The following is a 20,427-nucleotide window of genomic DNA, read 5'->3' on the forward strand; positions in this document are numbered from 1 at the left end:
TGTGCTACTCAGGTGACGGAACGGAATCTTTCAGGGTGGGGTCGCTCAGAAAACGCGTCCACACTTCTCGTCGTAGAAACCTTTAGGTCTAACCAAAACACTCTTGACCTTGCACAACGTTTCTAGTAGCGACAATCATGTCGTAAACTCTACTGTACACTATAGTGCATGAGAGACGCAGCAAAATAGCTGGGCCACCTTGCTGTGTAGCTCTCGCCCCTTCAAAACGCGCCCTCGCATTGTTTCTCGCGTTGGTAAGTTGTTTAGGGCGGAGCCTTTCAAAATCCCGGCACCCACACAATGCTAGCGTACGGTAGAGGGCAGAAAAAAAATGTCGGACGGCAGTTCTTCGCATTTGCTCTTCTTCGACACTTTCAAGCACGTCTCCGATGAATCTGACGTAATAACGAACGCGCGTCTGCAGACGTAACCGCAACTAGGGTCGTCCTTTCAGGAAGTTCAGCTGAGGCTCGACTTGATTCGCTTCAAAACGCCTGTTACGATCACGGAAGTTCGTATCATACCATTCGGATGGCGAATGCATCCGGAAATCAAGAGTCAGGGGTAGGAAAAAGTTAGCAAAACGGCCCGCTTTCTCGTAGACGCGTTCGCTTACGTAGAAAAACGACGCCTTCGCTGTTCAAACTCGAACTCTTCGTCAAGAACTTGTACCAACCAGCAGCAAGTGTATTCGAAAAATTTGGAACGTGAGAACGAGCAGTCGCTACTCTACGTCATAAATTTAATTAAAAGCCGCCAATTAATTAATTAATTAAAATTATCAATTAATTAATTAATTAATTAATTAATCGTCTATAGTTTGGACTACGACTCTTCAAACAAATTTTCATATCAAAGCAAAGAGAACGCAAGTGGCAATCCTAGCCTGCCTTATTAATTAAACAACACGAATGTTTACACAGATTGCTATCGATGCTCTGGTATTGAAAGGCTGGTATGCCAACATCTCCGTTTCCGTCTACGGTCGTCTCGCCGATATGACGACGCCCGAAGTGGGCGGCGAGGGACTGGCATCCAGCAAAGAAACGGAGATGATCGTCTCGTCGCCCGCTCTGGATAATGAGGAGCAAGAGAGGAAGGACGGGAAAAAACGAAACGATCCCGCCTTGGAGGAATTCGAGCCGATATCTCCCGGACACGTACAGGACATTATGGATATGGAAGAGAACGCTCAATTCAAAGCGGGGGTAGGGAAACGAAGTTGCGAGAATAGAGATCAGAGATTAAGTGGTCAATGAAGGATAAAGAATACGAGGAAATTGAAAGCGACGAGGACATACCGGAAGAAATCGAAGAAGCCGAGTTTGATCAAGACGTCGATATGGTCTGTTAGAACGTTATTGAACCACTGTTGTTCACGGTGAAGCGTCACGGTGCACTATGCACCAAGAACGTTCACAGTGAATGTCTTTGGTTCTTTTCTCTCTCTCAACGAGAGGTCTTTTCTTTGTTTGTGTAGGGAGAGTTGAATTTTAGTGAGTACAGCGAAGACGCTTGGATGTCTGTTTCAGTCAGCTTCAATCCCTACCAATGCATTTTGACTCCGCTTCAGGTGTTTTTTTGGGGGGGAAACGGTTCTGCGCGTTGTTTGACTCTCTCTCTCTCTTTGGCAGTATTTCAATCTTGGCGTCACCTCTTCGGAAATTGACGACGAGAAGGTAGAGAGACAGAACGTCTATTGGTCTCGTTGTCTCAATGCAGATATTAGACTCAGAAGCTGTTGGATCACGCCAATCAAATGAGTTCGGACGATTTCTCTGTGACGTAATTAGTAGAGAATTCAATGCTCGTGCCATTGTAGAAGAACTTTTAGATGGGTATCTGGTCTTGAAGAGCTTTCTTCTCTCGTCGAGAGCAACGCTGTTAGTACTCCCGTCGTATCGCGTTAGAAGTCATGATTTCTTGTCTAAAGGCTTCTCTGGCTGATTGCACATCTGGCCAAAACGTAACTGACAGGCTTGTGAGTTGGACAGTGCAGGCTTTGGATATTAATTTGGCTCAGACGCAGCCTGTCGTCGTACGTGACTCAAAAAAAATCATCAACGCATTTTATTATTATTCAGGTCAATATCCGCCAGTTGAAAGCCGGCTTGAAATTGGTGTGTTCGCTCACTCGATGCGGCTCTAACGTCACTTCCAAATTAATTGTAATTAATCACTCCGTCTTTATTATACCGCTTTCAATTTTTTTTGGCTCAGGAATGCGGAGTGATTGGCCTCATCATGAACATCATGGAGGAGCCCTACGTGGCGTCGTCTCTCAAACAGGCTTGCTTGAGAGGTAGACGACGCTTCTCGCGTTAGATTTTGATACAGTCCGCTATTTTGAAAATTTGAAGCACTCGATCACGTTCTCGACCACTGCGAAGGCGTAGAAACATTCTGTGGTTGGAGGCGCGTCTCGCCGGAATCTTCATCGCCGTACCAACGACTCGTCGAGCTTGTTCTCAAGCAACAGGTTTTTTTTTGCAAGCGTCAGAATTTTACTTTAATTTTTTGCGTAGTCTGCTAGTGTAATGGCTGCCTCTTCGGCTCTTCTATACAAGGTTCATATATATGAGCTTCTCGCCGAACTTCAGAGTGCTGTTGACAAGTTAACCCAACGAAGCGAAACTATTCTAAACGTTTAATTAATGGCTCGTTCTAGTGTCGTGTCTGCGACTTCGTCTGACGACGACGACGAGACGTTTCGGGAATCAGAAAAGGAAGCGACGGTGGCGACGGCGATGGAGGATATGGAAACAAACGTCGTCGTAGCCAATGACGATAACCTTGAAACGAAGACGAATCGCCCAGTCGACGTCAGTCTCGGTCGCGACGCAAAAACCGAAATGCTGTCTTTTCTGGAACAACGCTACCCGGCGTTTTCTACGGACCTTTCTACCATTGTCCGCACGACAAAAGATCTATTGATTGCCTTAAAAGCGGCTCCGATCAAAGCTGTACGTTTTTTACCGACTAGGTTTCTGCAATATAGCCGTTTGTTCAGGTTCAGCCGCCTCCGCTTGGATTTCTTTCTTTTAAAACGGAAAACGCTGCAGCGCGTGATATTTATCCGTCTCTAATTCGCTTCTTTCAGTCGCGGTACGTAGGGAGTTTTTTGTCTCGTGCGCGTCGAGAGATTTTTTTCAACAGCCGATTGCTGGAATCGATTCTTGTTCTTATTTCGTGCCCCTTTATGACGATGTATCCCATGGTTTTTGGATCTGTACGCAGTTTGCTCGCCAATTTGCTTGAAAACCAGTCAGGTGAGAATGAACCGTTTTTTTAGATTAGGTTCAGTTCTAGTTCGTTTCTTTTTTCAAGGACTTCTTTATTTGGCGTCAGAAAGCAAAATAGCGAACGAAATCATCAGAATTCTTCTACAGGCGACAGTAAGCAATTCCATCGGGTGCCTAGTCATAATCTAAAATTTTGTCCTGTGTAGGAATCGGACATTCATCACAGCAGAGTCCCGCCTCTATCGGTAAGACGAACGATGCACTAAAACGCGTACGTAGAGCCTACACGTACAGGAATTCCTCCGCGGAGACAATCTCGAAAATTGCACGGCTCAGTCCTTGGGTCTTCTGATGGTGTACCATCTTCAGGTACACACCGCGTCAGTGCGACGTGCAGACGCATCTTTTGTGACCGCTTTTCTCGCAGGCTTTTCAAGCTGTTGACATCATATTAGACGCATTGAAGACAAGGGGCATGCACGAGCCTAGGATCGCGCGATTTTTTAGACTAAGTCATTGCTTTAGCTGATGATCTCGACGCAGCTGATGTTTTGTCGACGTTGCACACGCTCTACTCCATGACCTTTACTCCTCTTGGTACGTGTATGAATAATACGTGGTACAAGTGATGCGAGTCTTTGGGCTTGTCTTTAGGCAAAGAAGCCGTTGTCTCCGTTCTCAGTTTGTCGAGAAACTTGGATTGTCTTCTGCCCTTTGTCGAGCAGAAGGGCGTGTCGGAGGTGGACGAGAAGCTGAAGAAGAGCGTGTCCAGCCGTTATGCGGCCGTTCTCATCATGCAGGCGATTCAAGGTAGACAGAGGGGAGCGTTCCGAATATAAATCTACGAATGTATACAGTGTCGGAAACGGGTGAAATACTGGAGAAATACGGAAGTCGATTATTGGCAATTTCTAGCAGTGGTAAGATCAGGAGGATCAATCGATTTATTATATACAATGGTCTGGATGAAAAGATCACAATAATCCGTCTCTGACTGATTTGGTCGACTGGCTGGCGCCTCTTAAAGCGCTTACGAACGTTCCGGAAACAGGCCCTATTCCAATTCTCATCAAGCAGCTTAGAACGTAGGAAACGCGAGCTTTTTTCTTGGTCGGTCGCGTAGGACACGAAATCTTTAGACTGATTGCAGACACCAGCCCAACGAAAATTGTCAATGAACTGCCAGGTCTCATTTCCTTACTGAGACTGTTGAAACTCTATTCGTGTCCATCTGATACGGCGAGTGCGTTCTATTTATAATATACGTGCCTACGAAGTCAGTTTCGTCAACTTTTTTAGTTGCAAAGGATGGGAAGAAGGACTTGCAGTGGAGCGTTGCCGTTATATCTCTGTTTTCTTCTAATGCCATGGAAGAGTTTATTCTCCTCCTTCAGAAATTAAATGCTGGCTTACTGCGCCCATGGCGACAGGGCCAATTGACTGGAAGTACTCAGGCTCTCCTAGTGTTTTCTCTTGCCAAGCCTTTGCTATCGGTCGTTATGACGATGCTCTCTCATTTGTTCAAGGCGTCAGGAGAAGTAAGAATAGGCCCTGGTGTTTTTAGGACGTGGTAAAATCGTATTTTTTAGTTTCGAGACGTTCGTCTATTGTCAGTTCTTTTGGATCTGCACGTGGTTTTGTGCTCGATTCTACCGTCGGGAAGCCTTCTCACCTCAGCTCAGCAAGTAGACCAAAGATAAGACTATTCCGCCTTTCTTTTTTAGACCATCCCGCCCGTTAGGTTCAAGAGGACATTGTATCAGTGTTGGCAATGTTTTCGCAACCATTGCCGCCGATGACAGGCGAAGGAGAAAGAAGTATACACTCATTCTACGTACCATCCCTCTCCTCACTGGTCGACAGCAATTTTTTTTTGTCAGACTTGGCTGGCGGATGTTGGTATCTCATGCTCAAAGAAGTACTGCAGCACACAATAGCTTTACCTCAGGCAAGCACGAGTTCATTGACGACGCGTATTATCATCTCTTTTCGTCGATAGAATTTCTACAGTGGCCTGGTTCTTTTGTCCGAACTGTTGCCTTTACCCTTGCCCATACTAACGTCTGAGGTACGTCTCGTCTCTTCGCTTTTGTGCAGTCAATCGACGTTGGGGTTCTTGTTATTATAGCCGGTTTCTGAAGAAGACACTTCCAAGCTGTTCCAAGATCATCAGTTGTGGGCAGCTCACTTGTCCTTGCTCCTGCCCGAATTGGAAAACGTTTTGTCGTCTCTAGCAGGTGTCGTCAATCGCTTTGCCCGTTCTAACGCGCGAGATTTCTAATCAGATTCGAGCTGCCCAAGTCTTTTTCACATGTTCAAACGGTTTGTCGGTCAGCTAGCGGACTTATCTCCGTCTCTAACGTTGATGACAGCGAGGTATAACCTCTGCGTCAATTGCAAAAAATATTTTAGGAGAGGTTCGACGTTTAGGATGCTTCTTCGACTTCTCAGTGATAAAATCGACATGGATCCGTCAGATATCAGCATGTAATTAGCTAAAATTTACGAAGCGATGAATAACGCTGTTTGTTTCTCGTTGAACAAAAGAGTTTCTACGCTGAGGACATTGGAAATGGTTTCGGTGCTTGCAACTCAGCCAAGCGTTAAAATCGGTTTCTTGGACACTCTTAAAAAGTGCCATTCTCCTGTGCAAAGTGACGATCGCTGCTTTTATACGTCGTGTTGTAGCCCTGGACCGGACGGTCCACCATCTGATCTGCTGCTGAGAATGCTTGATCTGCTGAACAGCGGAAGCTGCACTTCAGAGGAAGTCAATACGAACATACTCGTAAGACGATGCGGTAGAGTTGAGAAAAAGTGTAGAAACAGTTGTTTTCTGTACGCGCAGGCACTAGTGCAGACGCTGTGTAATCCCTTTTTCAGTCTGGCTCCAATCAAGGCTCGATTTACTCTCCAGCAGGTTAGCCTTTGAGAGGTTTTGGACTCCCTCCTTGCTCATCGGCTGTTCTAGCTTTCCGATAATGTGCTCGATTCGAGTCAGCTTTCGTCGATTTGCGACGCTCTCGTCGATTTTCTTGTCGGCGACCAGCCGTGGCGTCTCTTGACGGCCGCGCTGCGACTGCTGACCGGCTTCACGCAGTACGAATTCAGCTTTCTTCTGCTCGCAAGGCAAGGAATAGATGGAAATCGATTTTTTCTTGTATACACGAGTCCTCTCAGAGCTCTCGAAACGTCAGAAGAAAAGCTGAAGCAACTCTGCGTGCGGATCAGAGACAAAGCGAGGTAGCTACCGCTGCGCATACCTACAACATCAGACAGTGTACTCACGTTCCTGATACAGCTCCACTCCTGAGGCTCTAGTCACAATGGCTTCGTTGTGTGAATTTGTCGAAGGTCTTTCCTCGCGTCCTGCGAAGAGAGAGGCCGACGAGACGGAATGCGTTTTGCGCGCTTCGTTTCTCGGTGCGAGTCGACTGAGAAGTCTTTTTGATTGGACAGAAGGCAGCGAGGAGAGTCATCCCCTGACAGAAATCAAGGAAACTTTGACAAACGCCGAATCAAAGAACGTTGCAACGTTGCTCGAGAAGACATTGCATATTTTGAAGGAAGGTCAAGATGACGACACCGGTAGCGTACATCAAGGCATCTTGTTTTAATTAATTAAACTATCGTTTCCTAGGCGACGAAAATCAGATAGATTTACCTCCACCGTCATCCCTTGCAGACATTTTCTCGGCTCGAAGAATTGTATCGGTACTTATGCTAGGCGGAGAAAGGTGAGAATCGAAAATAATTAGGCTGCAGTTTCGCACTCCGCTCGTTTTCGTAGGCCCGAACTCGATTTCTGGTACAGCGGCTATTCGCCCGAAGAACCCGGACTCGAGGTGGAACTGTTGAAAAGCGACTTGGAAGAGATGTCGTCGAAGGCAATCAGTTCGTTTTCGCTAAAAGACGAAATCGAAAAAACCGTCATCAAATCGCCACCTCCGTCGCCGACGCGAACGAAGAAAAAGTAAAAGGGGGAAAAAAAAAAGGAAAAGAAAAGTCGAAAGAATTTTCTTTAGAAATCGTCGACGCGTGGATCCTCTCATCGCCGAGAGCTTTGCCAAGCGTTTTCGCATTGGTGGCGATCCGATGTTCGGCGGCGGCGGCGGCGGCGGCGGCGGCGGCGGCGGTCGCGGTCGCGGTCGCGGCGCTCAGGCGGGAGGCATGGGCGGCGGCAACTACCGACGTCGCGATATGTTCCGCATGCGCCAGCAGAATACGAGTCGACCTCCGTCGATGCACGTCGACGATTTCGTCGCGATCGACAGTTCGATGAAACCTCGCAAAATGGACAATCGAATGCTGCTCGGTCAGGAATCGAGCGCCGGAAGCGGCGGGGGAACGTCGGATCGCGAGCAGCAGCAGCAGCAGCAACAGCAGCCGTTTATGGGAGGGCGTGGCGGCGGCGGCGGCGTCGGCTGGACGAGAGGTGCCCCGTGGAATTATCCGAGTGGACGCGGCGGGTAAGAAACAGCTAGGGTCTTTGTTTTGATTTTGGTTAGCTACTAATTAGGTGGCCTTCGCATTATGGAGATTATGGACGAGGACAGCCTTGGCCACCAGGAAAGAGATTCTACTAAAGAATTGTGCTCTTCCATTACGTAGAGAATCGCGTACACTGCACTTTGAAGCAAGGAAGCACTATAGTGTGCGCGCGCGTCTCGCTGGAGGAGGGTCTGCAGAGGAGTGGCATTTTTGGCGCGTCTAGCCACTCCCGTATCCTTATTTGGACGGCATCCAACGCCTGCTGGTTCGTTCTTGCCATTTTTCTCCCTCTCAAGGCCTCCTTCTCGAGGCCTCCTTCTCGCCTTGCAGCAGTCCTGAAACACTGGAAAATGATCTCATTTCGACGTTCGCTCGTCGCATTTTGGATCGGTCTTTTTTCCCTATGGTGTAAGCACGCGCTAGAGAACACTGTAGACTAGAGACGAGCTCCGCGGAAACAGTTAAGTAACCTCGCGAAACGAATCGAACGAACGCATGTCAGCGAAGACAGCGCTTTCGATTCGCTTTTTCCCGTACACCCCACCCCGAACGAAAGAATGACGTATGGGAGGAGCTTCCACGTTTCGCTCTCTTGCTCGAAATTTTACGATTCTAGCTAGCTAGAAGAGACCACGTGGTATGTCTACCGCCTGACTGACCTTCTGACCCCTCCGCGTCGAAAAGAATGCGCGGAGCTACGAAAATAAAAGCACCACATTTTCTAACGCTGTGCTAAACCACAGCGCTCGCGCTCGTTTTCCTGCACAACTCCAGGCGAATCTAAGCGTGTTTAGCTATTCGTTGCTTCCGCAAACTAGGGCGTCATCCCCCTTTTTTTCTTCCCTCTTTTCTAACTAACTGTCATTACAATTGCAGCATGTCACCGCACATCCGCCCTCACTCGCGTCGAGATCCGCTTCGCGAATGAAAGCGTCGCGACGCTCGACGCGTTCTACGGCGAATCGCTCTCGCTCGACTGTTCGAGCAACGCGAACGCGTCCTCGTCGTCGTCATCTCTTGTTTGGATTCGCGAGCGCGCCAACGGGACTCGCGTCGAAGTGAACGAAAACGGTAACGCGACCGTGACGCAGCGATCGATCGACGGGGGAAACGTTCAACGTCTAATCGTCGTCGCGTTCGGCGCCGAAGAGGCGGGCGTCTACGCTTGCTTCGCGAACACGAGCGACGGCGTTCTCGTCAACGCGAGCGTCGTTCTTCGTCAAAAGATCGAGAGTGAGTACTGTAGAGAGTCGTAGTATTATGGGCGCGCGGGGGGCCCCCCACTCGTGGGTCGCGGACTGTTTGTTATGGGTTTTTCTAGACTGCAGCGTATGCGATTCGAATGCGCAGTGCGCGATTTTGGCGAACGGTCAAGCGAATTGTACGTGTCGTCAATCGTTCGTCGGCGACGGGCGAACTTGTCGAGGTTTGTCGATGGGCGGGGTCCTTCTTTCTTGGAGACGATGAAGTCATTGTGCTCGTCCTTTGTTTGTTGCTATGACAGCGCGAATCGTTTTGTCTCTCTCTATCTAGACGTGAACGAGTGTTTGAGTGGCTTGGATAATTGTGATCCGTATGCTAATTGCGTGGACACTCAGCCTGGCTTTCAGTGTAGCTGCCCTTTTCCTTACGTTGGAAATGGAAATGGGACTCATTGTGATGGAGGTAATATAAAGATCCAAGGAAATAAGGTTATATTTACGTTGATCTGTGTCTTAATTTAGGATCTTCTCGTCCTGCGTTTTTTGTTCCTGCTCAGGCGTCCAGATACGTATTCTTCAAGGGAAGTGATATAGGGAATACGTTGGCATGCACGGCTTCAAACTTTATGAAGCCTGAACTTGTCTGGGAAAAAGACGGAGTTTTACTGGATGTCAGACCAGTGAACCCATCTGTTTCAACATTTTATGATACAGAGTATGATATACCTAACGCGGCTGTGAATGACTCTGGGACCTACGTGTGCATCCTGACTACAAATTTCAGTAGCAAAGAACCAAACCTCACCGTGCGGAGCCCCCCAGTCCAAATACTTATCGAAGGTAAGACTTGCCTACGTTTATTCCGGATGAGTAGTAGTGCATTGGTTACTGCAGATCCTGCCAGCGTTAATGTGAATCCGGATGCAACTGTCGCACTGCAGGGAAACACCGTGACTCTGGGTTGCTTTGGATCAGGATCACCTCTTCCCAAGCTCTCGTGGAGTTATAATGGACTAGACATCCGGAGTTTGCTTGAGGCGCAAGAACAGCTGGACAATATGACTATGAATTCAAACAATGTATCCGCAAGTTTTGGAAATTCTAGTCAGAGCGGGAAAGTTTCAAATGAGAGTATGGCGAGTGGTGGCAATGAAACTGTCACTTCCGTTCCCCTCCCGTTTGTTCTTCGTCAAGACGGTGAAACTCGTCTATGGCTTGACATTCAAAATATCACTTTTCAATTTGCCGGTCAGTACACGTGTACTGGTCAAAATAACATTACAAGCAATAGAACGATCGGACTGGTCACCGCAAGGAAAAACGCAACAGTAGAAGTTGAAGGTAAAAACAAAAATAAATAGATACGATCTGAGACTAATTTTTCCTCTTTAGTACCAGCCGATTTCATTTTGAACCCATCCAGCACAAGCATACTCCTCGGAGGCTCGCTCAATATCACGTGCTCGGCGTTTGGAAATCCGGATCCGTTCATCGACTGGCTATTCAACGGAATCGAACTTAACGTGAGCAGCGACGATGTGAACGTCATCAGACCCAACGCGACGTCGAGCACGCTAATTATCGAAAACGGAAAACAAGACAACGAAGGCCAATACTCGTGTCGAGTCTACAACAACGTAACAACGGCCAGTCCAGTCACAAAAACAAGCAAAGCAGCAACAATTATTTTGGAAGGTATAGTAATAATTCATATTGGAGACAACCAGCCTTTGATCGCGTGTACTTCGTTAGATCCCGCCTCTTTCGCAGTACGTCCTCCTGCTGCGGCGACGGTCTTGTTAGACGAGACGCTCAACCTCTCGTGTCGAGCGACCGGTATTCCTACGCCTAGTGTCACGTGGACGTACTCCAATGGCTCGTCGATTATGATGAATCCTGGAATTGTCATTATCCGTCCTACGCAGGACGAGGCGACGCTTTCGTTTGTCAACGCTACCATGGACTTTGCCGGTAACTATGCCTGCGTGGCAACGAACGAGGCGGGAACTGTGCACGGCAAGGAAGTTCGAGCGACGACTAGCGTCACAGTCAAAGATCCGTACGCGTAAGTTGCAAGAGCAAATCGGTTTAAGCGATTGTTAATCGTGATACATTTTTTATAGAGAATTGTCTTGCGTTCCCTTCCCCTCTGGGCAACTCTGTTCTGAGTACTTGGAAGGTGTTCCTATTTATTATAACAACACCGAGACGTCATTTGAAAAGAGTTACGTCATCATGCAGGGCTTCAATCAGGTCTTCTTTGTCCAAGAACCGACCGAGGCTTGCATCAATTTTTCGTATCCGCTTGTCTGTCGATACATCTTCAGTCCGTGCAAAGTTGGCCGACCATTTCCCCAGAAACGATCCATCTGCAAGAACGACTGTGAAACGGGACAGGAATTGTGTCCTATTGTGTGGCAATTGCTGACGCACGATTTTGTTGCCGCGCTCAACACAGCTCACTTGGGATATCCCGGGTGCCGAACTTTGTCGTATTTCAATGCGGGAGACGATGACGAGTGCATTGGTTTATCAGATGAACTGGATCCGAGAGACAGAGAAAATACAATCTCAACAGGTAAGAATAATATATGTACTGTATGCATTTTAAATGTCTTGTCTTAGATACTTGCGTGTATGGGAAGGGACGGGGATACAGTGGCACTGTTAGCGTTACCAAGTCGGGCTACACTTGTCAGGCGTGGGACTCTCAGCGTCCTCACCCGCACTCGCTCTTGCCTGGCATTTACCCGGAAATTCGCGACGCTTCGAACTACTGTCGGAATCCCGGCGGCAGAAGTTTAGACGGGCCCTGGTGCTATACAACGAATAGAAACGTTCGATGGGAACAGTGCGCCATTCCGAAATGCAGTAAGAAAAAATGTCAAAGATAAACGTTGAAATTTGCTCACGACGTTGTCTGTAGACGCAAGTAAAAGATGCGAAGAGTACACCGGTTCAGCGTGTAGGGAATACATTCCCAATGGAATGAGGGTGTTTGTGAACGACGGTTTTGGCAGTCAGCAAGAACTAGACGGCGCTATACAAAAGCTTCTCGATGCGTCAACGGAAGATTTCAAACTTCGAAATTGCAAAACTGCTTTCTTCTCCTTGATGTGCGGTCTCGCCTTTCCGGCGTGCGATCAATCGATTGACGTCGTCCAACCGCGACGGCCCTGTCGCGAGTCGTGCGAGGACGTCAGAGACGTTACGTGTCCCACTCTTTGGAAAGAGTTGAGCGGACTGGAGGCGCTTCTCAACGTGAGCCCCCTTGACGCGCCACCAAACTGCACCGCTTTGCCAACTATGAGTGCCGGCGATCGTCCGTCCTGTACAATATCGTTGCCTGGATTTAACGCACCAAAGGCGGGAACTAAAGCAGCGAGAGAAACAAGTACGTAATAAATAAGGGATTCTACTCGGGATACTACCTTTTTTTTGTTTCAGGAGATTGCTATGTTGGAGATGGGCAGTCGTATCGCGGTTCCGCCAGCGTAACGGAGTCTGGCTACACGTGCCAGTCGTGGCTGGCTCACTATCCCCACAACCATTCCATCGACTTGGAATTCAACTTCACCAGCGTCGGCATCATTGGAATGGACAAACTGCGCGGCGGCGCCTGTCGCAACCCAAACGGCCGCGGCGAACGACCGTGGTGCTTCACAACAGATTATGCCGTTCGTTGGGAATACTGCGACATAAACGAATGCGTTGAAATACCGACGCTATCAACGAATCCGTCCACGTCGCCGCCTGAGGATTCAGGTCTATCCGGTGCAGTAATAGGGATTATTGCGGGCGTAGGCAGCGGCTTGGGTCTCCTCATCGTCTTGCTCATAGTAATCATCTGCTGCGTGGCGGCCAGTCGTCGTCGCAACAAAATGACGTTTCCTGGCACGGATATGGTTCTACAGAATCGCTCCAGTCGACGTCGCAGCACGTCCGGCAGCGTTATGAGCAATCCGAACTATAAGTCGAGTGCCGTCGTGCGAGCGAGTCTCGCCAAGCTCGAATTTCCCGTTTCGCGTGTCGAGTTTCTCGATCCGCTCGGCGAGGGCTATTTCGGCAAAGTGTTCAAGGGTCGCGCTGTCGGCATATTGGCGGATGAGAAGACGACGCTGGTCGCCGTGAAAACGCTTAAAGAGGGCGCGACGAGCCAATCGCAGCGCGACTTTGAGCACGAGTCGTGTCTCCTCAGCGAGTTTCAGCACGACAACATCGTTCAACTTCTCGGCGTCTCGATGCTCGAGGAGCCCCAATGCATGATCTTCGAGTTCATGGAACACGGCGATTTGAATAAGTTTCTTCACGAGCACTCGCCCGACGAGCTTCTCTACAAAATCAAAACGGCGGAAATCGAGGGCACGGAACCGCCCGACACCCTGACGACGGAGGATCTCGTCAGCGTTTCCATGCAAGTGGCAAGCGGTATGACGTATCTCAGCGAACGTCACTACGTCCATCGCGACTTGGCGACGAGAAACTGTCTCGTCGGCGGCGAATTGATCGTCAAAATTGCCGACTTCGGCATGTCGCAGGACATCTACAGCACCGATTATTATCGCGTCGGCGATCACGCGATGCTGCCCGTTCGCTGGATGCCGCCCGAGGCGATTATCTACGGTAAGTTCACCGTCGAGAGCGACGTCTGGTCGTTCGGCGTCGTCATGTGGGAGGTGTTCACCTACGCAATGCAACCCTATTATGGACTTTCGAACGAAGAGGTCGTCGAGCGCGTGCGACGCGGTTCGACGCTCGAACGGCCCGACAATTGTCCCGGCGAGATCTACGACATGATGAAACGATGCTGGATCAAGGAGCCGTTCAATCGGCCCGCTTTCGCCGTTCTTGAGCATTATCTTCGCAAGTGGCTTGAGGGTTCGCGCGAAGTCATATCGCCCGGTCCGCTCATGACGGCGCCGGCCGCCGTCGTGCCCAATCCCTATCAAAATTTGAAAACCATTCGAGCGTTTGCGTCGTCGGACGGTCCGGACAACGGAGCGGCGGCAGCTAACTACGATCGTCCCGGACCTGCTCGTTTGGCGTATGACAACAGCGCTGACGACGAGATGCCACCGCCGCCGCCGCCGGATGATGTGGACGCGTTGCCGCCACCGTCGCCTATGTCAGAGGCACTCAGTCCACAGAAGGGAAATGGATTTCTTGATGGTTCCTCGTACCATCCGGAATACCCTAACTACGCTCGGCCAAAAAGCGGGGGAAATCCCTCGCCACTACTGCAGCAAGATCGATCTGAGACAGTCGTTTAATTAATGCGACCGTGTAATGCGCACTTTTTTTTCTAAGGGGAGGGGTGTTTGTTTAGGTCAGTGGTTTTTACCTGTAGTACTTGTGTAGGATAGGGTTTCCGCAGACGTCCATTTTAGTTGCGCAATAAACCTATTAGCTGGTCACATGTATTCGGTTATAGGATTTATTGGGTATACCCGGAAGTAAACCGGAAGTTGAAAATTCCGCGCGGGTCTTCCGTCCTTGTGCTGTCCACCTGCACAGACCGCGAGGGCCCGTACAGGCTTCAATTGGGCGGGGGTCAACCTCACTACTCCCCCGTCGGAGTTAGAGCCTGTTTAGTCTCCCGGCTCGGACGCCTGGGACTGGCAGGACTCAGATGTGAGTGCTGCCAGCCTGATTCCAGGGGGACCGCTATTGTAACCCACCGCGTCTTGCCCAAGTGGGGTGGCCGTTTATCACTCATACCACTGGAGTAGGGGATTGAATCCCCTGCGTTTGAGCCACGTTTAACCTCTCGGGCTCAAGAGTTGGGCCGGTTTTATTTAGTCTCACCTCGGGGCCCGGAGGTGAATGAAGGAAGACACGGGAAAGCTCTTCGTCCATAAGACAACTAAAGCAGCTCCAATACTTTTATTGAGTCAGAGGGCGTTACCTTTAATTAAAGACTGTGCGCTTCTTATTGAAGTGAAATTCTCTGAAGCTGGCTGAGACTGCATTCGTAAACGACAAGAAAACTCCAGAAATATTCTCGAGTTCCACCCACGCCGACTCTCTAATGTAAAAAACAATACCGTCAGATTAGCTAAGAAAGGATGCCAAGATAAAATACATACATTTGTTCAATTATGTTCAAATTTATCTAATCCATTTGTCACCGTCTCTGGGTAAGTTCGACAAAAACGTGGACAACATTTCGCCCTAAGCGCTTGCGCTGTCGCCAAAGCAAAGGAGACTATTTTCATAACATTATCATGGACAAAGAAGCGTCGCAAGTAGCGCTATTTGCAAACGTTGCTCGTGCCAGTACCTGCTTGGTCCATTGCGCACGTAAATGCGTCCCGTCTGGTAATATTCTCGTACGATCCCCTCTTTGCGCGTGGAGATAGCGCTGGAGGACAATGCGGCGTTGCAGAAAAACGCGTGCTCTTTTGTGTGATACGGGAATTGCATGTACTAAATAAAATAGGAAGTACAGTATTGTTTTTCATCAAACTACTCTGGCCTGATTATAAGATTTAGAAATTGGAGGCGTACCGTTCAATAGCGCTCGCCTTCGTTCTTGCTGAAGCCAGTAGAGCATTTCCGTTTTGTCGAGACGCAGTTTTTCCATATAAGGGCGTCCCTGTAAGAAGACGATATTGAGCTACAGTACGTCTATTTCTAACATCCTACTCACTTCAAACGTAATGCAGTCTCCAAGCTTTTGTTGAGCAGTCACCACGGCTTCAGTAACAACGGCTTCGATTGTCTCCAGTCGCTGGAAAAAAATGACTAGAAAATATTTTACTTTCATCCATTTCTTACTCTGTGTATCTTTCCTCTTGCCGTTGCTTCGGCCAGCCGCGTCGCCGAATTGCCTTCCGACCCTACGGAAATATTTGCACGAGAATTTTTCAATGCTGTCGACGAACCTCTCGTGAAAAATCGGTGCGGATTGGACGCCGTTCTCTCAAAGGCTTCCAGTTCGGCTATGACAGCCTCTCGCTTCGTAATCGCGTCCACGCACGCTTCCCACAGGCAAAGCGCCTGCGAAAACGACTATATCATTTCTAATAAAGTGATTTTTTTCTGAATGAACCTGATCGAGATGACCCCTCTTGTCAAGCGTGCTGTATTTAATTGCCATGTCGAGTCTTTGTTTCTCGGGCATCTTCAGTGCCTTCCAAATGAACTCGAAGCGTTCTTGCTCCCTCACAACATCTAATTCCTATGTACGAAGAAAAACAATACAAGTACTAGGATATGTAAGTTATAAATATTTCGCACCTTGTGAATGTCAGTGATCTCTTCCACTTCTTGATCCGAACTTTGTGAATCGCCTAAATGCAATGCATTGTCTCGTTGTGTGGATCGCATGGGTCTTTCACTGTGCCTCGTAGTTCGGGATCTTCTCCCAGACCTCCCATCGCCACCGTATTCACATTCCACATTCCTCCCTTGAAGGCCTGCTTCTTTTCTCTCAGTCGCTTCATCTTCTCTTTTCTCTCTCTTTTAGAAAGGCGTGACGCGCGAGTATAGACGTTCTCCCAAATAAACGACGCACCTTTCCTTCGCCTTTTTCTTCCTCTCCACGGCCTCCTGTTCGGCCGCTCTCTCCTCGTCCTCCGAATCGGTTCCCTCGGAGTCGTACAGATGAAATATGTGATGCAAAAAGTCAGAATCCTGCAAGACCCCGCAAATTAGAAAACGGCGTCGCTACGTCACGAAAAAAAACAACGACGCACTTTTCTAGCAGCAAATTTCAAGTAGTCTTCAGTATCAATAGTAGATCGCCACCACGTCAGCCAATACTCGTACTGCCTCGTTGCTCTCATAACGTCAGAAGGTAAAGGCCCAGACGTAGATCGTCCAGCCTAGAGCGCAGACCCGATTAAAGGATAGCGTACACTATTTATAGTGGTACCCTACCAAAAGTTCAGCGGGTATGGGACCTTGATACTGATTACTAAAAATTTTGATTTTTCGCAGATGTTGCAAGAAAGTGTCTCGTTCTTTTCTCACCTCAAGATCCATTCTTCTTGACCTTTGACTTTCCACGGCGGCTGACTCGCTTTTCGAAGCGTCTCGTTGATGATTCGCTGACTACGACGATGACGCAAGCCAAACGACGTCAGCGTAGAATCGACGTCCTTCGACGATAAGGAGGCGCACACTTCGACTATGGGATCCTAAAGAGACGTTATATAATAATAATTATTATTATTATAATTATTAATTAATATTATTATTATTATTATTATTATTATTACTTGATCATAGAAGAGATGCTCGTCTTCGACTGTCTGCCAGATTTCGTCGTAAACCTCTTTTACTTCTTGACCGCGATAGAGATTTCGGTCCATCCACTTCGCCTCGGACGGATCAACCTGAATATAGTCGTGTCATATACCGGAGAGAACGCATTTGCTTCGTTTCTTTTACTTCTCCTGCGAGTTCGTTGTAGGCAGGCGGGAGCGGATGCAACGTGAGACACGTGCGCGGTTTTCGTTCCGAGATTCGAGCGGCAGACGTTCGAACGACGTCGACCGCTTTGTACTGGGACAATAGTACGTAATATATGACCTCTATAACGCAATCATACTTACCATTGACGGAATCCGAGTTGTTATCACTGCGGGTTGACTTGGAAGTTCGGCAGTACTGACGCAACTACTATTAAAAAAATGTCATATAATGCCTATTGAACGACAATGATTCGCTTGACCTTTCTCGTTCATCTGGTTCGTTGTTTGACTTCGTCGACGCCGATTCTTCTTCCGACTTCTTTCTACTGTTCTGCACTCGTTTACGAGGATGCCAGCGATTGATTGCCTAACGAAGACGTCTGTGTTTGCTTATAGAGTGTGGCACTCGTTCTCTTTCTCACCTGCAACAGAGGCGGCAAATCATCGCCATCCTCGGCAAATTCGTCCTAAAGGAAGAACCGTGAGGGGGGGGCAGGGGTAGAATAAATTTCGCACAAAAAATCGCACCTGCAGCGTATTTATTTGACGCTGGATCACCAGTCGTTTCAAATCTTCGGCAGCAGTCAATCTGACGTTCAACAATCTAAACAAAAAAAAGAGGTTAGAAGTGAAAAGCAGAGAACCAGACGGATTACGTGTCTGAAGAAGAATCAGTTGGCATTTCTCTTGTCAGCTATGAGAAAAAGTCACATACGTTCAGCTGCCCGTTCTTCTTCTTCTACCTGTGATGGCTCAAGGCTCTTCCATCGCTTTATAGCAGTGCAAGTCAGTGCTAAATTGTGGCGTTACAGCTAAGGGCCTAGACACTGGACTAGTGTACCGCTGGTCCGCTCTCTCAAACATGGCATTGACTTTGATTTTCCAAGCTTGCATACACATCTGATATCAATAGGAAAAATCTGAGGTAAATCAAAAAGCTCACCAATTGCTTTGCTGAACGCGTTGTATCAGAGCGTTGGCTGTCGGCTCTCCTAACAATAATTATGACGTAAGATATACGAATATCAGCGTTTTATTCGTTTTGCACATTGCAGCTGATTTCTGACTATGGCGACTTGTCAGGGAAGGCTCTCGAAGCATCACTATGGCACAGCTACATGTACGCCAATTCGAATTTGAAGGAATTTACCCTGTTCTCTGATTTGGTTGATGTATTCCGGTTGCTGATCTAAGAATTCTTTTGTTTTACGTGAGACTGTTGGCATCTTTTGATTTAACTGTATGATATGCACTTAGTTTCGTTGTGGAAACGTTCTTAGTTTTAAAAGTCTTACTTCTTTTAGTTCGCGATTGATGCGCCGTTTCTCCAATTGTTCTGGAAGAGAAACTAAAGGCCTGGAAGAGTGAGCCTGCGAAGGAATTTATATGGAATCGCTGTTAGTTCTCCTTCTATGGAGTTCTTACGGTCAATCTGTGAGTTGTGAAAGAGAAATCTGCTGCGGGAGAACGCATTTTTTCCAGCGCGCGTCTTCGGATAGACAAGACATTGAGCCTGAAGGAAAAAAACGCAATTGACGCGCGCTGGGTAGTCTGGGTATTCTCGGCGTTGAAGAAACGACGTTGTAGGTACAGGTACAGGAAATTGGTTTACGCAAAAGCAAAAAACAAAAAAAAGAAAAATGTGGAATGTCCGTCGAGACGGATTCGAACCGCCGACCTGAGGATAACGGCCCTATCCGGGCTTTTGCCAACTACAGTCCCCCGCTCTACCAACTGAGCTATCGACGGGTCCACGCAAACAGGTCGCAAACACGGCTATAAATACCCGGTGTATATATTCCGGTGGTGGCGGTGTACGTACGTACTCCGCCGGCAGGCGGTGTATATATTCCGGCAGGCGGTGTACGTACTCCGCCGGCAGGCGGTGTATATATTCCGGCAAGCGGTGTACGTACTCCGCCGGCAGGCGGTGTATATATTCCGGCAAGCGGTGTACGTACTCCGCCGGCAGGCGGTGTATATATTCCGGAAGGCGGTGTATATATTCCGGCAGGCGGTGTATATATTCCGGCAGGCGGTGTATATATTCTGGCAGGCGGTGTATATATTCCTGCAGCCGGTGTACGTACTCCGCCAGCAGGCGGTGTATATATTCCGGCAAGCGGTGTACGTACTCCGCCGACAGGCGGTGTATATATTCCGGAAGGCGGTGTATATATTCTGGCAGGCGGTGTATATATTACGGCAAGAGGTGTACGTACTCCGCCGGCAGGGGGTGTATATATTCCGGCAAGCGGTGTACGTACTCCGCAGGCAGGCGGTGTATATATTCCGGCAGGCGGTGTATATATTCCGGAAGGCGGTGTATATATTCTGGCAGGCGGTGTATATATTCCGGCAGGCGGTGTACGTACTCCGCCGGCAGGCGGTGTATATATTCCGGCAGGTGGTGTACGTACTCCGCTGGCAGGCGGTGTATATATTCCGGCAGGCGGTGTATATATTACGGCAGGCGGTGTACGTACTCCGCCGGCAGGCGGTGTATATATTCCTGCAGGCGGTGTACGTACTCCGCCGGCAGGCGGTGTATATATTCCTGCAGGCGGTGTACGTACTCCGCCGGCAGGCGGTGTATATATTCCGGCAGGCGGTGTATATATTCCGGCAGGCGGTGTACGTACTCCGCCGGCAGGCGGTGTATATATTCCGGCAAGCGGTGTAGATATTCCGGCAAGCGGTGTACGTACTCCGCCGGCAGGCGGTGTATATATTCCTGCAGGCGGTGTACGTACTCCGCCAGCAGGCGGTGTATATATTCCGGCAGGCGGTGTACGTACTCCGCCGGCAGGCGGTGTATATATCCCGGCAGGCGGTGTATATATTCCGGCAAGCGGTGTATATATTACGGCAGGCGGTGTATATATTCCGGCAAGCGGTGTACGTACTCCGCCGGCAGGCGGTGTATATATTCCGGCAGGGGCACGCGACAGCCCCAACTTACTTCCTATTCGCTTCAACAGCAATTTGGGCCTTCAATCGACTTGCATTAGCCGTCGTGTTAAAAACCATGCGAGCAGTCAATTCTACGTATATATTCTGGCAGGCGGTGTATAT

General features: G+C 48.7%; 3 protein-coding genes and 1 non-coding gene across 4 annotated transcripts; 2 read left to right on the forward strand and 2 right to left on the reverse strand.

The window, feature by feature from the left end:
* The first annotated feature begins 37 nt into the window (after positions 1-37).
* Positions 38-7,904, forward strand: LOC136184310 (protein virilizer homolog). Its single transcript, XM_065971192.1, has 45 exons — positions 38-400; positions 455-564; positions 621-707; positions 820-868; positions 924-1,208; positions 1,262-1,345; positions 1,481-1,573; positions 1,635-1,679; positions 1,730-1,785; positions 1,835-1,883; positions 1,934-2,038; positions 2,085-2,168; positions 2,221-2,302; positions 2,361-2,479; positions 2,526-2,614; positions 2,669-2,963; positions 3,011-3,105; positions 3,157-3,269; positions 3,328-3,395; positions 3,449-3,487; positions 3,537-3,611; positions 3,670-3,715; positions 3,768-3,839; positions 3,897-4,052; positions 4,100-4,162; positions 4,216-4,327; positions 4,382-4,485; positions 4,542-4,780; positions 4,832-4,927; positions 4,984-5,059; positions 5,123-5,190; positions 5,242-5,310; positions 5,371-5,479; positions 5,528-5,618; positions 5,673-5,729; positions 5,790-5,876; positions 5,931-6,030; positions 6,091-6,162; positions 6,214-6,371; positions 6,423-6,485; positions 6,544-6,830; positions 6,883-6,979; positions 7,033-7,215; positions 7,268-7,711; positions 7,762-7,904. Exons 1-45 carry the CDS (start codon positions 332-334, stop codon positions 7,826-7,828), a joined length of 5,007 nt encoding a protein of 1,668 aa, XP_065827264.1. The 5' UTR covers positions 38-331; the 3' UTR covers positions 7,829-7,904.
* Positions 7,905-7,974: 70 nt separating this feature from the next.
* On the forward strand, positions 7,975-14,349 carry LOC136184309 (uncharacterized). Its single transcript, XM_065971191.1, has 12 exons — positions 7,975-8,141; positions 8,610-8,966; positions 9,055-9,159; positions 9,267-9,398; positions 9,458-9,775; positions 9,830-10,276; positions 10,328-10,630; positions 10,688-11,000; positions 11,059-11,513; positions 11,561-11,806; positions 11,862-12,329; positions 12,383-14,349. Exons 1-12 carry the CDS (start codon positions 8,084-8,086, stop codon positions 14,203-14,205), a joined length of 5,025 nt encoding a protein of 1,674 aa, XP_065827263.1. The 5' UTR covers positions 7,975-8,083; the 3' UTR covers positions 14,206-14,349.
* LOC136184314 (coiled-coil domain-containing protein 87-like) lies at positions 14,129-20,392 on the reverse strand. Its single transcript, XM_065971196.1, has 29 exons — positions 20,315-20,392; positions 18,778-18,865; positions 18,648-18,722; positions 18,503-18,590; positions 18,401-18,455; positions 18,296-18,344; positions 18,194-18,239; positions 18,096-18,145; positions 18,009-18,046; positions 17,881-17,956; positions 17,775-17,819; positions 17,613-17,719; positions 17,494-17,560; positions 17,330-17,443; positions 17,158-17,274; positions 16,910-17,076; positions 16,817-16,853; positions 16,633-16,761; positions 16,452-16,570; positions 16,281-16,396; positions 16,175-16,227; positions 15,987-16,115; positions 15,820-15,934; positions 15,713-15,774; positions 15,585-15,665; positions 15,443-15,530; positions 15,216-15,361; positions 15,022-15,119; positions 14,129-14,960 (listed from the first exon to the last, which is right to left on the reverse strand). The coding sequence occupies exons 1-28, from the start codon at positions 20,380-20,382 to the stop codon at positions 15,060-15,062; spliced, it is 2,385 nt and encodes a 794-aa protein (XP_065827268.1). The 5' UTR covers positions 20,383-20,392; the 3' UTR covers positions 14,129-14,960; positions 15,022-15,059.
* Positions 19,003-19,101, reverse strand: Trnay-gua (transfer RNA tyrosine (anticodon GUA)). The gene is made up of 2 exons: positions 19,065-19,101; positions 19,003-19,038 (listed from the first exon to the last, which is right to left on the reverse strand). It is a non-coding gene; the product is annotated as a tRNA-Tyr (tRNA).
* Positions 20,393-20,427: the final 35 nt, after the last annotated feature.

The sequence above is a fragment of the Oscarella lobularis genome, chromosome 3 (assembly GCF_947507565.1).
Source record: "Oscarella lobularis chromosome 3, ooOscLobu1.1, whole genome shotgun sequence".
NCBI lineage: Eukaryota > Metazoa > Porifera > Homoscleromorpha > Homosclerophorida > Oscarellidae > Oscarella > Oscarella lobularis.

Excerpts from the sequence above, each read along its gene's own strand:
- LOC136184310 (XM_065971192.1), top strand. The coding sequence starts at position 332 with ATGTCGGACGGCAGTTCTTCGCATTTGCTCTTCTTCGACACTTTCAAG. Across the intron at positions 3,840-3,896 it reads CATGACCTTTACTCCTCTTG|GCAAAGAAGCCGTTGTCTCC; the intron begins GTACGTGTATGA and ends GCTTGTCTTTAG. Across the intron at positions 4,328-4,381 it reads CTCATCAAGCAGCTTAGAAC|ACTGATTGCAGACACCAGCC; the intron begins GTAGGAAACGCG and ends CGAAATCTTTAG.
- LOC136184309 (XM_065971191.1), top strand. The coding sequence starts at position 8,084 with ATGATCTCATTTCGACGTTCGCTCGTCGCATTTTGGATCGGTCTTTTT. Across the intron at positions 8,967-9,054 it reads TCTTCGTCAAAAGATCGAGA|ACTGCAGCGTATGCGATTCG; the intron begins GTGAGTACTGTA and ends GGGTTTTTCTAG. Across the intron at positions 11,001-11,058 it reads ACAGTCAAAGATCCGTACGC|AGAATTGTCTTGCGTTCCCT; the intron begins GTAAGTTGCAAG and ends CATTTTTTATAG.
- LOC136184314 (XM_065971196.1), bottom strand. The coding sequence starts at position 20,382 with ATGGTTTTTAACACGACGGCTAATGCAAGTCGATTGAAGGCCCAAATT. Across the intron at positions 18,723-18,777 it reads TCACAACTCACAGATTGACC|GCTCACTCTTCCAGGCCTTT; the intron begins GTAAGAACTCCA and ends ATTCCTTCGCAG. Across the intron at positions 17,720-17,774 it reads ATTTGCCGCCTCTGTTGCAG|GCAATCAATCGCTGGCATCC; the intron begins GTGAGAAAGAGA and ends CGTCTTCGTTAG.